Source organism: Sinocyclocheilus rhinocerous, unplaced genomic scaffold (assembly GCF_001515625.1).
Source record: "Sinocyclocheilus rhinocerous isolate Xijiao unplaced genomic scaffold, SAMN03320098_v1.1 scaffold1157, whole genome shotgun sequence".
Lineage (NCBI taxonomy): Eukaryota > Metazoa > Chordata > Actinopteri > Cypriniformes > Cyprinidae > Sinocyclocheilus > Sinocyclocheilus rhinocerous.
The window spans coordinates 383,559-398,200 of record NW_015631716.1 but is presented as its reverse complement, the minus strand read 5'-3'; the positions used below and the strand labels follow the sequence as shown (position 1 = coordinate 398,200).

General features: G+C 37.7%; 1 protein-coding gene across 4 annotated transcripts in view; it reads left to right on the top strand.

The window, feature by feature from the left end:
- LOC107741840 (unconventional myosin-VI) overlaps nucleotides 1–14,642 on the top strand; it is a 72,200-nt gene that overhangs the window by 48,398 nt on the left and 9,160 nt on the right. For 2 of the 4 annotated variants that reach the window (XM_016554618.1, XM_016554617.1), the window contains 4 exons: nucleotides 3,374–3,582; nucleotides 5,889–5,967; nucleotides 9,493–9,653; nucleotides 10,166–10,201. In XM_016554618.1, coding sequence (XP_016410104.1) covers nucleotides 3,374–3,582; nucleotides 5,889–5,967; nucleotides 9,493–9,653; nucleotides 10,166–10,201 — 485 coding nt within the window. The remainder of the gene's footprint in view (nucleotides 1–3,373; nucleotides 3,583–5,888; nucleotides 5,968–9,492; nucleotides 9,654–10,165; nucleotides 10,202–14,642) is intronic. The other 2 variants (XM_016554620.1, XM_016554619.1) reach the window with 1 other exon arrangement.

The window sequence follows — 14,642 nt, the reverse complement described above, 5'->3', positions numbered from 1 at the left end:
ATATTTTGAAGAATGTTGGTAACCAAACAGTTTATGGTTTACAGTAGCCACAGTATGCAAAAATACAATGGCTACCATCAACTGTTTGGTTACCTACACTCTTCAAAATATATTTTTCTGTGCTCAAACACTCATACAGGTTTGGAACAACTTGATGTAAGGAAATGATGACAATTTAAATTTTTTGGCCAAATGAAGCCTTTAAGTTTTCTGTAACATTATGTTCACATATGCAAACGTTGCATTATCTAATTAAATATGCACTCATTTGCATATATTTCCAGAATAATAAACTGAACATTGCATAAAGCCTGGTCCAATTTTTTTTTTACATATTAGAGTTAAAGGCTTTTACTGAGGGGATCTCTCTTTTAATCGCTCCATAAATCACAAAATACCGCCAGAAAAAAACCACCATATTTAGAGGTTACAGTGGGTACGGAAAGTATTCAGACCCCCTTACATTTTTCACTCTTTGTTATATTGCAGCCATTTGTTAAAATCATTTAAGTTAATTTTTTTTCCTCATTAATGTACACATAGCACCCCATATTGACAGAAAAACACAGAATTGTTGACATTTTTGCAGATTTATTAAAAAAGAAAAACTGAAATATCACATGGTCTTAAGTATTCAGACCCTTTGCTGTGACACTCATATATTTAACTCAGGTGCTGTCCATTTGTTCTGATCATCCTTGAGATGGTTCTACACCTTCATTTGAGTCCAGCTGTGTTTGATTATACTGATTGGACTTGATTAGGAAAGCCACACACCTGTCTATATAAGACCTTACAGCTCACAGTGCATGTCAGAGCAAATGAGAATCATGAGGTCAAAGGAATTGCCTGAAGAGCTCAGAGACAGAATTGTGGCAAGGCACAGATCTGGTCAAGGTTACAAAAAAATTTCTGCTGCACTTAAGGTTCCTAAGAGCACGGTGGCCTCCATAATCCTTAAATGGAAGACGTTTGGGATGACCAGAACCCTTCCTAGAGCTGGCTGTCCGGCCAAACTGAGCTATCGGGGGAGAAGAGCCTTGGTGAGAGAGGTAAAGAAGAACCCAAAGATCACTGTGGCTGAGCTCCAGAGATGCAGTCGGGAGATGGGAGAAAGTTGTAGAAAGTCAACCATCACTGCAGCCCTCCACCAGTCGGGGCTTTATGGCAGAGTGGCCCGACGGAAGCCTCTCCTCAGTGCAAGACACATGAAAGCCCGCATGGAGTTTGCTAAAAAAACACCTGAAGGACTCCAAGATGGTGAGAAATAAGATTCTCTGGTCTGATGAGACCAAGATAGAACTTTTTGGCCTTAATTCTAAGCGGTATGTGTGGAGAAAACCAGGCACCTGTCCAATACAGTCCCAACAGTGAAGCATGGTGGTGGCAGCATCATGCTGTGGGGGTGTTTTTCAGCTGCAGGGACAGGACGACTGGTTGCAATCGAGGGAAAGATGAATGCGGCCAAGTACAGGGATATCCTGGACTAAAACCTTCTCCAGAGTGCTCAGGACCTCAGACTGGGCTGAAGGTTTACCTTCCAACAAGACAATGACCCTAAGCACACAGCTAAAATAACGAAGGAGTGGCTTCCCAACAACTCTGTGACTGTTCTTGAATTGCCCAGCCAGAGCCCTGACTTAAACTCAATTGAGCATCTCTGGAGAGACCTAAAAATGGCTGTCCACCAACGTTTACCATCCAACCTGACAGAACTGGAGTGGATCTGCAAGAGGGAATGGCAGAGGATCCCCAAATCCAGGTGTGAATAACTTGTTGCATCTTTCCCAAAAAGACTCATGGCTGTATTGGATCAAAAGGGTGCTTCTACTAAATACTGAGTAAAGGGTCTGAATACTTAGGACCATTTGATATTTCAGTTTTTCTTTTTTAATAAATTTGCAAAAATGTCAACAATTCTGTGTTTTTCTGTCAATATGGGGTGCTGTGTGTACATTAATGAGGAAAAAAAATTAACTTAAATGATTTTAGCAAATGGCTGCAATATAACAAAGAGTGAAAAATTTAAGGGGGTCTGAATACTTTCCGTACCCACTGTAGATAACAAATAAAACAAAACATCACACTCTAGAACTCTTGATTCATTTGACTGCATGATGAATCAATTACAAACAATTGCATCTTTTATTCTCTGGAAGCTGGGCTAAATGAATGGGTCAGACTCTTGGTCATATCCCAAATACAGACATTGAATATAACATTAATACCAGAATAGATGCAATGGATTTAAGAAAAGTACGATTCCCAATTGAATTATTCCCTATTCATTATATAACAAAAGAGGAGGGCATCCACTCCTTCATTATGACTTCAGAAGACTTGGTACTGTATCATGCTAACTGACCTCACATCAGATAAATGACTGACAACCCAAAAATCCTAGCAAACTGCTGTGCTGTCTTTTTTTAAATTCAGTTTTGTTTGTCAGACTTACTAAACTATCGGTGACATATCCTTTTTTTTGGTAAATATTGGGATTGCGAAAATACAAGTGTTGAATGAGTGGTAGACAGCATGAACTAAACTTGCAGATTTTAATGATTGTCCAAAAGCAATACATCTCTATATTTGCACAAAATAAATTAATAGTAGAATGCAGTATGGTGGATATTTTTATAAAGTGATAGTTTAATTAGCGCTTTTCTGACTTCTTGACGCTTGTGTAGATTTCCCCTTGTAATTTCACCATTTTCTCGTATTGTGCCATTATATTTAGATTTCATCATAACAACCTGAAACAAATGTTTTCTGTTTGCACAATGATAAACCGCATTTTACAGAATTAGTTCCAAAATCATCATGCACATCAGTGAGCAAGCTGACTCGCTCTTAGAAAGTTGTGGGTGTGGCTAAGTAATCACCGTCGTTGTAAAGTCAAATGTGTGGAACACTTTTAAGATACTTTAATGGAGCTTTTTTTTTTTTTTGCCCTTTTGGAGCTTGGCAGTATAAATCAACATTTACTTTTACTGTATTGAAAACTGAAGCTCTCATTTTGTGTTTCACAGAAGAAAGGAAGTCACACAGGTCTTGTATTTCTATTGAGTTCAGGACACAACACGACCATGTCTGAACAAGTGACTCTTAAGAGCCTCTTCTTTTTAGCGAATGACAAACATACAGCATGACCAGTGTTGCCTGATTCCTAAAACAAATGAGCCAGTTCTTTTAATGAATAGCTCAAAGAGATGAGTTACCAGTTTTAATCGCTGAGTCTGAAACACTTCCCTGTAAAATTTTATTCATATGTAAGCAGAGCAGACATTATAACTAAAATATACATAAAATATATATAACCCAAATAATTTAAATTGAATCCATTTTAACACTCTCTTTTTGAATTTACCCTCAGTCTACGGTGATGAGCCGCAAGGAGATCGAGCTGGAGTATGAGGGCCTGGTGAAACGCTCGGAGCAGCTCCTCTCCTCAATGCAGAAGAAGAAGCAAGAGCAGGAGGAGACGGAGCGACTCAAGCGCATCCAGGAGGAGATGGAGAGAGAGCGGAAGAGGAGCGAAGAAGAGGAGCAGTTGCGCAAACAGGAGGAAGACGACCGCCGCATGTGAGTCACGTCGCAAGTTTCGAATCGGATGAACCGTACATTAGGTCAAAGTCCCAGCGCATTTGAAAGAAGAACAGGAGCTGAAAAAAAGGGTGTGGGAGGGGATTGGCAGAGAGATTAATACATCACTGGAGGGTTCGGCTTGACCTGCTCTCTCTTATGCATTCTCCAGAGCTTGCTGTCATGGACAGCATCTGTCATCGTTTCACGAATCAGGCCATGATGATATTTTTATGTTTATAGTCTTGTCAAAGAATATTCAGTTCCACACTAGTAGATGCAACAACAGCAACTTTTATCCCACTGCGTGCTTTGTTTTGTGCGGCCCATCCACCTTGGAGCCCTTCCTTATGGATTACTAAATTATCTGGATTTAATTTTGTAACTTTTTAATTAAATTACATTATTTAGTTTTATGTAACGTAAATGCGATTACCACATAGCTTTATAGGCAGTTGGCTGCTCCATTTATACAAGTTATTTATTCATTATTCATTATTAATGATAATGTCATGTAGCAATAATATTAAATAATATAATAATTATATATATTATAGTATACAGGTGCATCTCAATAAATTAGAATGTCGTGGAAAAGTTCATTTATTTCAGTAATTCAACTCAAATTGTGAAACTCGTGTATTAAATAAATTCAATGCACACAGACTGAAGTAGTTTAAGTCTTTTGTGAATTGGTGGGTTTTTGTTAAATGTGAGCCAAAATCATCACAACTAAAAGAACCAAAGACTTAAACTACTTTTCACAATTTGAGTTGAATTACTGAAATAAATAAACTTTTCCACGACATTCTAATTTATTGAGATGCACCTGCATAATATATTAATAATAAATAGTATGTGCAGTACAGTATAGAATATATGATATAATAATAAGACCCAGAATCCCATTGTCATATTGTGATGGAGAAAATCATTCAGTGTCGCCTGCTTTTACCTCATACATTTATTGGAGCCAACATTTTGCTGTACAACTCCAGTCAACATACATTAACAACAACTAATGGTTTGGATTAGCCTTAAGTTCTTTGCACTCTCTGTATGGAGAACTTTTTAAGAATGCTGTCTGCTGTGCCATTATGAATTTGAACCTGCCCCTTATAAAATATATTATAATTTTCTTTGTTTTCTGGCCAGGTAAGAATACAAGCTTTTAAAGCGAACCTTTAAAAGTTTATTTACATACATTAACAATTATGACATTTTACATATCGAGGGTTTCATATACAGTAGGGTCCAAAACTTCTGAAAATCTGGTCACAAAATCTGGTATTTAAAATCCAATTTACAACTGGAAATAAAGTTTTAGGATTATGATGTCCTGTAAAATTAGTTATAAAAATAGGATATTACCATTCAAAAGTGTTTTTTGTTTAATAAATTATTTTATTCAACAAGAACACATTAAATTGATCAAAAGTGACAGTAAAGACATTTATATTATTACAAAGATTTCCATTTCAAATAAATGCTGTTTTTTTTTACTTTCTATTCATCAAAGAGTCACAGTTTACACAGAAATATTAAGCAGCTAAACACTGATAATAATAATAAGAAATGTTGCTTGTTCACCAAATCAGCAGATTAGAATTGTAACACTGAAGACTGGAGTAATGGCTGCTGAATAGCTTTTGCCATCACAGGAATAAATTACATTTTAAAATATATTAATATAGAAAACAGATGCTATTTCTACTATGACATGACTTTTTGGTTTTGTTCATTTCAGCTCAAATGTTGCTTTCTTAAAGCAAAAGTGTAAATTGTAAAATCCAGTGCTCTGAGACTTTTGGACCCACTGTAATGCAAATTGCACTCCTTTATTGTGAGCAGCAAAACATTCACTTGAATCTATGTCATTACTGTACCCTCTATCCCCCCTCCTCATGCTTATGTTTTAGAAATCTCCCTATTTTCAAGGTCTTCAGTTTGGCAAGGTTGCATATATCAGTACCCAAATCCATGAACAACAAAGTACAAAGAAAGATGCAGCAGATTTTGTTGGCTGTTTGTGAGATGTATAATATATATTGGTCTTTTGATATGAAAATGCTAACATTTGGTAACGACGCTCACCAACAATGCTCAGACCACACTATTCAATTTCGGCTGCTATTGAAGGGTCTCGCTTGAACTACAAAGACTAGATGCAGTCCACGTTTCTCTTTGTGACAATCCACCTGTGGGTGTTTTCACGTCCCTTCCTGTGGGTCATTGATCAGGAGGAATAATTCCCCGCAGGCCGGTGTAACTCATTAACGGTCCACCCTCAATTTCTCTCCCATCAGGAAAGCCGAGATGGAGCAGAAGAGGAAACAGGAGGAAGAGGAGAGGAAGAAAAGAGAAGAGGAAGAGCGTGTCATGCAGGTGTGTATGTGTATAAGTGCTCCCTCTGTGTATTGATTCCTCTCCTCCGCTGACTCCTTCGGAAAACCAAATGCCCACTCCGTCTCACGCTGGCATGTTCAGAGCTGGCCAGGACTGGCTGTTCTGCAGGCATAATCATGACTGTATTGAGCTGCCACAGCGGCCTGTGGGTTTTTTCATCAGCCCCTGCCTGCCTCCTGGGGCTGGATTATGCTGCGTCTGTGGAGTGAAAGTCCTATGTCCCCTCTCTCCCAGTGGTGATGCTGTGTTTGGGGGCTTGGCTGACTTCCCTTGCGCTGCTCCCTCTAAATGAATCGTCCTGCAGAGACGCTTTGTGCCCAAGCTGCCCGAAAACTGTCGCACACTCTTCACAGGCTTCTGTGCTGCTTTCTATTCTATTCTATTCTATTCTATTCTATTCTATTCTATTCTATTCTATTCTATTCTATTCTATTCTATTCTATTCTATTCTATTCTATTCTATTCTATTCTATTCTATTCTATTCTATTCCAGGGCTAAATCCTGTTTGATCTATTTTCAATCTACCCCATTTTATATTCAACTGTTCTACTGAATTGTGTTATGAAAATTTTATTCTGATTCTATTTTCTGTTCTGAGGCATCTTCCCTGTACTATTTTCCTTCTGTGCCATTTTTTTAAAACGGTTCCATTTTTAAATGCTCTGTTAATTATTAAAACACTCTATTCTATTCTGTTCTATCATGTTCTATTCTATTCTATTCTATTCTAGAAATTATCTGTTACTGTGGCCTTTTATGTTACAGTTCTCTATTTTATTCTGATTCTGTTCTATTCTGAGGCATGTTATTTTTTTCTTAGAATTAGAACTCTCTATTCTGTTCTATTGTATACTATTCTTTTCTATACTTTAAGAGAATTATTTAATTCCTTCTGAGCCATTTTGGTAACACTTTAAAATAAAGTTCCATTTGTTAACATTAGTTAACTGCATTTGTTAACATGAACAATACTTCTATAGTATTTATTTTATTAGTTAATGTTTCAGCGTTTACTAATACATTTTTAAAATCAACCATTGCATCTGTTAACATATTTAACAATTATTCATTTTGTTAATAATAACAGTAATGCATTCTGAACTCACGTGAATGAACAATTATATTTTACCAACTGATTAATAAAAAATATTGCTGTGAAAAATATATGGCTAATTAGTTCATGTTAGATAAAGCATGAACTAATGTTAACAAATGAGACCTTATAAAGTCTTTTAAGTCTATTTCTATTAAATGGTTTTATTCTGTTCTATATTGTGCCATTTCTGTTGTTTCATGTCTTTCTCTCTTTTTCTCTATCTATCTCCCCCTATATATATATATATAATGTGTGTGTGTGGGTGATCAATGTTGATTCTATCACCTTGGCTTGAAAATATATTCTTTTCTGTTAACTTCAAAAATATCTTGGGGTCCTTGAATAAATTTAAGACCTTTGCAGAAGAAAACATTTGCAATCCATTCAAAGACTGCTGTCACACTGTTTATAACATTTTTATCACTGTTATTTTCGGACATAATACATCACTCCATTTTCCACCAAGTCTCTCCTGCTTTTAGCAGTTTGATTCATAGCTCAGATTTATCATGTTTACCAGTGTTTGCTGTAACCCTCCCTCTCTATATATGTCTTTGCATATTTGGGTATTCAGCCTCAGCTGCCTTGCTCAGAATAGCGCTTGCACCATTCTTCTTTCTGTCCAAGGTTTTCTCTGTGAAAATGTTCCATCTAAGCTTTTCTCTTCAATCACTCCTTTGCTCTGTTTTGACCTATGTTTTTGGACCACGCTGCTGGACTCTGTCCCAGACTGTCCTCACACATCTAAAACCATGCTGTTAATTTCATTTGTTTTTATTCTTTTTCCTTTTTTCATTTACCACAGTCTAGACGTAGAATCCCAAGCCGGCTGGCTGCGGTACAGCCTCGATTATACACCTAATCAGACTTTAGCACACAGCAGGAGCGTAATGGCTTAATATCCTTTCAGTGGGCAGTGCTATAGATGGGTTACAGTGCATCTGGGGCAGGGCTGCCCCTCTAATCTCTCTTCCCTCAGCTGTACCAGACGTCAGCGGATGGGGAGATTGAGGGAATTTTGTAGCCTGCCTTAAACAGCATCATGGTGATTGCGCAAAGAAATGTTACGACCAAAAACTGCCACAACCTTCCTAAAAGTCAGCAAAATCAGGTGTTAGCAGGTATATGCTTTTAAACTGAACTTTCTTTTTTAGGAAAACTGAACAAAATATTCTTCATCTAGCACTCGTGGGCATATCAAAATATTTGTCCATTCAAATGCTCTCCAGATTGAAAACGTCTTGCCCCTGCCTCTGACTAGCAAGTAGCACATTATATTTCAAGGCTGTGATGTAAACAAAAAGCTCCTGGCTATTTTAAGAAAAGGGACAAGTCTTGCCACGACTTCCTGTTTCAACAAGAATCATCAATACCTTTCCCTCCTAATGCCAGTATGACGAACCTTAACTGTTCATTTAGGCCGGAGAAGAACTGGTTCCCTGACTAAGCCTGGTTTCTCAAGTTTTGCTTTTTTCCCTCCATTTCTGTCACCTTGATGGAGTTTGGGTTCCTTGCCACCTTTCGATTTGGCTTACATAGTTGGGTCTAAAAAACACTACACAATATTACAATACAATACAAAACACAAAATACAGTAATGTCATTGATTTGACGGCGCTGATTATCAGATGAGAACAAAATTTGAACTGAATTGAGCTGAATAATAACACTATGGTCTGTTGCAGAGCTACTTTAGAGTGGAATGAAATTCATTAATTCATGAATTTTGCAACATTTGCACTGTTATTGAACTGAAATGAACACTGAACTGACTTGAGTTGAATAACGACACTACTGTCTTCATTTGAACTGCTTATCACTGAATTGAGCTTGTTTCATAATGAATACATTTACATAGTTATTGAACTGAACTGAACCAACACTGAACTGACTGGAGCTGAAAAAAATTATACAATTGCCTTGCTGCTGCTGCTGCTTAATAGCAGAATTTCGGATTTGCCTCATTTTTGAAGTTTGCATCATTGATTCTGTTACTTTCTTGTTTTTATACTGTGAAGCTGCTTGACAGCGCAGAAACTGCGCCCATCAAACCATTAAATGCGGTCCAGGCTGGGTTTTACTGGTTAATTCTGGTTTGGTGCTGGTCTAGGAGGTTTTGATAAAGGACACCAGCAAAAGTATCCAAAAGTCTTTTACTTTTTTTTAAAAACAGGGATAGTATCAAACTCATTGGGATTCTTCTTTGACCCACCAGAGTTCAATGCTCTGAACTCAAATATGTGGTCATTACTGTCGGCACCCCTGCCGGCACCCATTTGCATGCTTGTGTCTCTGTGTGTTACCATCCAGTTGGAACTGAATGAAGGCACAGGTGTGGCAAACGCCGAAGGTGTTGAGATTGTGTGTGTGTGTGTTATTGATTTGTAGGAATGTATGTTTGTTCCAGGCTGAACTTGAGATGCAGCTGGCATTGGAGCGAGAGGAAGAGACTCAGAGACAGACCATGTTTGAGCAGGAGAGGAGGGACAGAGAGTTGGCCATGAGGATCGCTCAGAGCGAGGCAGAACTCATCCAGGATGAAGCTCAAATGGACCCCAGCTTGCGCAGGTATACACACACACACACACACACACACACACACCATAATAAAATAATAAAGTCGACATCTCAAATGGCGTCACCAGGTGAAATCAAACAAAGGAAGACTCCACGCCGGGTTGTGCCCTGGTTACCATTCATAAAACGCACATAAATCTCAGATATTTTTAAATGGAGATTTCCATCTGAAAAGAGCCTGTATGGTCTTGAGTGGCGACAGAACAACAAACAAAGAACAAGGTTCTGCCAGACAGCGTTACATAAATGCCATGAATCATTTTTACTGCGGCCAACCCATGTGTCTACAAAAGCAGGTAAACAGAAACACGAGACGCCTGCGGTGCAGCACTGAGAGTCATATTTCATTTAGTTAATGGAAGTGGACAAAGAAGTGTCGCCTGTTCTTACTTTATGTATAATAAAATAAAAGGCTGTTCTGCTGTTATTACATGTGCTAACTCGGTGCTAAGAAGACCGTGTTGTCATCCAAACCTTTTTTTTGTGCTTTCTCTCCCCTCCAGTGATGGTTGCACAGGTGTTTGGTTCTTCACAGAGATGTAAGACCTAGAACAGGCCTCTTTTTTTCCTTTGATTTTCCACTTCATTCAGTCTAACCACACTCACCCACAATCACGTCCTGTCCCCCTAATCTCACCACAACCTAGATAGAGGATTACTCATAGAAAGTCACGGTAAACAATGGGCAAATTCTTAGTTTTGATATTAACCTAAATACTTCATAAAGTACATGAATAAATTATTTTATTGGAGTTCTTGGATTGAATAGAGACCTAGCACGTGGTTATATTTGTATATTTGTATTTTCCAACAGAAATGGAGCGTGAACCAATTAAATCCAGGACACAGAACTTGAGTTTTTTTTTCTTCTTACTATTGTTCATTCTTTGAACAACCCCCCAACACTAAATATTAATATTTGCCATTTAATATTAATATACAATAATATACCATTTTTTGCTTGACAAATGATAAAATGGCCACAAATCACATAAACTTGCACTAAATGAAGGATCCAAGTCATATCTAGAGATCAGAATATCATAGAGAGTTGAGAATGAGCTCTTTTGACTTAGGAAAGCACTTATCAACACAATATAGAATGTATAGGAATGCCCTGGCAACCACTCAAAATACTCTATTGTTGTGGCATCTATTTTTTTTTACACTTAAGCACCACTCATATTTTCCTCAGAAAATGTTAAAAGTTAGTTGTAGATTAGAAAAATTACTAATTAAATTTAATTATTAAAAATTGCTAAAGAAATCTTAGACATAGAAAGAGCATTTAGGAGTCTCTTATAGGTGTTGATCCATTTTGATCTTATTTCCTTTTTCTGAGCTCAACAACCCTATTTCCATTTACTTATGTTGCCTCAAAATATATGTTGAATTTATGCATGTCTCAAGCTCTCAGCATGAACATTTTCAGCGCTGGATGATGGTACTTGAGAAAGAATCTTGCCTTTTTGTTTTAGTGTTTACTGAGAAGGGTTGCTTTAAAAGAAAAGAGAATTTTGTTGCAGTGTGTTTATGATTCTCATTATTGTGCTGTCATCTGGAGTCATCAATTAGTTTATAGCAGAGGGAAATCTGTCACAATAAAATATCAGCCTGTTTGGTCTTCTCTGCACATCACTTAGGAAATGCCCCATATGGCAGTTTACCAGTGCTGTGGAGTCATTAACTAGAATCAGTGGTGCTTCTAACTACCTACATTTTTATAGTAATAATTTTAGAGGTTTGGAATATACAGTTCTATTGCAATTTTTACGTATTCTATTTTCTACTGAATGCCATAGTCATTGATTGCTTTAAGAAATGCTTAAAATGTATGAATGTCATTGCTTTGCATAAAATATCAAATGACATCTGCAAACTAATTATGGTAAAATGCAGTCTCAGACACTTTTGTTTACTTATCAGTCTTGAAAATGGCTGCACTTCTTATGATTTTTGTAGAAACAGCATTTATATGAAATTAGTCTTTTGTAACATTATAAGTGTCTTTACAGTCTTGTAATAATATAATATATTATATAGTCATTTTAATATTTAATAAAATTACTTTTAAAAATTATTTATAAATCTTCTGCTTGGAAAATGTGCTTGTGCTGTCTTTACAATAAATGGCACTTGGTTTGATATTTTGTTATATATAATGCAGTAACACTGATACATTTTTAATATGTAGATCTTTTTTGGGGACGCTGTATATTTTAAAAGGTATTTCCCCCATTAAAGGGGTGGTTCATTGCGATTTCACTTTTTTAACGTTAGTGTGTAATGTTGCTGTTTGAGCATAAACAATATCCGCAAAGTTACGAAGCTGAAAGTTCAATGCAAACGGAGATATTGTCTTTTAAAATTCTGGCAGTTTAATGCCTACAAAAACGGCTGGTAGGGACGTTGCTGTACTGTATTAAAGCTTTAATCAGGATAAAACCGTATATTAAAAGCTAACATAAGCAGTAGCATTTACAAATAACAGCATATCTAAAAGTATGAGACAACAACAAACAAAAAACATAGGCCTACCATTAAAAGCCGTGCTTGCACAGGTTCTGCACGATCCTCTTCAATAATATCCTCTGCTTCTCAATCGGGCTCAAACTGATAAGCGATATTAACCATGCCGTTGTTTACAATACAACCGGTGCACATGTCGCTGAGGTGAGGGGCGGGACGTTTAGACACGCAGTAGAGGCGGTTTAGCCAATCACAACACACTGGGCTAGCTAACCAATCAGAGCACATCACCTATTTCTGAGGGTGGGGCTTCATAAAAACAGGAAAAGATCAGCCCGTTTCTCAGAGAAGGGACAGAGCTGTGTGGAATGAAGGTAAATTATGTGAAAAATAATGAAATTTTTTTTAAACGAAGCATTAACACATGTAAGAATGCACCCCATAAACGCAATCAAGCCTAGAAAAAACCCAGTGAACCACCCCTTTAAGTAGTTTTAATGTAGTTCAGTACTTTTTGTTATTAGTTTGAAATGTAGTAATCACTTTCTTAAATGCTTGCTCGACTGTAGTTTAACTGCTTTGAATTATGAGTAGCTTCCCCAGCACTAGTGTTGACATTTCTTTCTGTTCCTCTGAGTGTTTGAGTTAGCACTCCGCTTACACCTGTATGAGTGGGTTAATCAGCAGGGTTGCTGGTTCAGTGACTTCTCTCGCAGGGTCTCCGTTAAGCAGCTTTGCTCTTCACAGCTGTCAGAGTCGACAGAGTGTCCCTACATCCATTGTCACCATGTTATGCCACGCAAGAGCTCCTCCCAGACACACACTCACCACTCACACTGACAACCCTTCCGTCTCTTCTGGGACTTCTGTCACTGCTTTTATATGAGAAAGTTTGCTTTAAGGCTGTAGGGTGACATCATCACTTCATGACTTTAAATCTTGGTCTCAGGTACTGGAATAATTGTCTTCTGTGGAAATGATTCGGCTCAGGAGATTGCAGGTCTTTCTTAAGTAGGATGGAAATTATGAGCTTGTTATTGAAGTCACCTAATCAAACGACAATCTCTCATAAGGTTATCAGAGTTAATCATTCCTCATACTATTATACAGTGGTCAGCGTAAAGGAGTACACCCCCTTTGAAAAGTAACATTTTAAACAATATCTCAATGAACACAAAAACAATTTCCAAAATGTTGACAAGACTAAGTTTAATATAACATCTGTTTAACTTATAACATGAAAGTAAGGTTAATAATATAACTTAGATTACACATTTTTCAGTTTTACACTTTGTATGGCCTCCATGATTTTTAATGACAGCACTAAGTCTTCTAGGCATGGAATGAACAAGTTGGCGACATTTTGCAACATCTATCTTTTTCCATTCTTCAAGAATGACCTCTTTTAGAGACTGGATGCTGGATGGAGAGTGATGCTCAACTTGTCTCTTCAGAATTCCCCATAGGTGTTCGATTGGGTTCAGATCAGGAAACATACTTGGCCACTTAATCACTTTCACCCTGTTCTTCTTCAGAAATCCAACAGTGGCCTTAGATGCGTGTTTAGGATCATTGTCATGTTGGAAAAGTGCACGACGACCAAGGGCACGGAGTGATGCAGCTTCTCTTTCAGTATAGAGCAGTACATTTGTGAATTCATGATGCCATTAATGAAATGCAGCTCCCCGACACCAGCAGCACTCATGCAGCCCCACATAAGGACACTGCCACCACCTTGTTTCACTGTAGGCACCATGAATTTTTCTTTGTATTCCTCACCTTTACGACGCCATACAGTTTTGAATCTTGGTCTCATCACTCCAGAGTATAGAGTTCCAGTAGTCTTCATCTTTGTCAGCATGGGCCCTGGCAAACTCCAGACGGGCTTTTTTTGTGCCTGGGCTTTAGGAAAGGCTTCTTTCGTGGACGGCACCCATGCATGCCATTCCTCTGCAGTGTACGCCGTATTGTGTCTCGGGAAATAGTCACCCCAGTTTGGCTTTCTACTTCTTTAGATAACTGCAGTGAACTTGCATGCCGATTTTCTTCAACCCTTCTCATCAGAAGACGCTCCTGTCGAGGTGTTAACTTCCGTGGACGACCTGGATGTCTCTGTGAGATGGTTGCAGTTCCATCTTTTTAAAATTTTTGTACCACTTTTGCTACAGTATTCTGACTGATAAGTAAAGCTTTGCTGATCTTCTTGTAGCCTTCACCTTTCTTGTGTAAAGAAATTATTTTCTTTCTCAGCTCTTGTGACATTTCTCTTCCATGTGGTGCCATTGCTGACAGCATGGGAAGGGGTTTTCTTTCAGTAACACCCTTTTATAGTCAACTGTCTGCTGGACACCTGTGTAATGAATAATTAGACTCACCTGTGGTTGAATTCTTGTTAAATTAGACATTTGTAGTCTAAAATTTAGCTTTGCTCCAGAGACTTTCAGTGGGGTGTACTCATTTTTGCATCACCCTAATTTGAGTAAAACTGAAAATTTTGTTCTCTAAGTTATA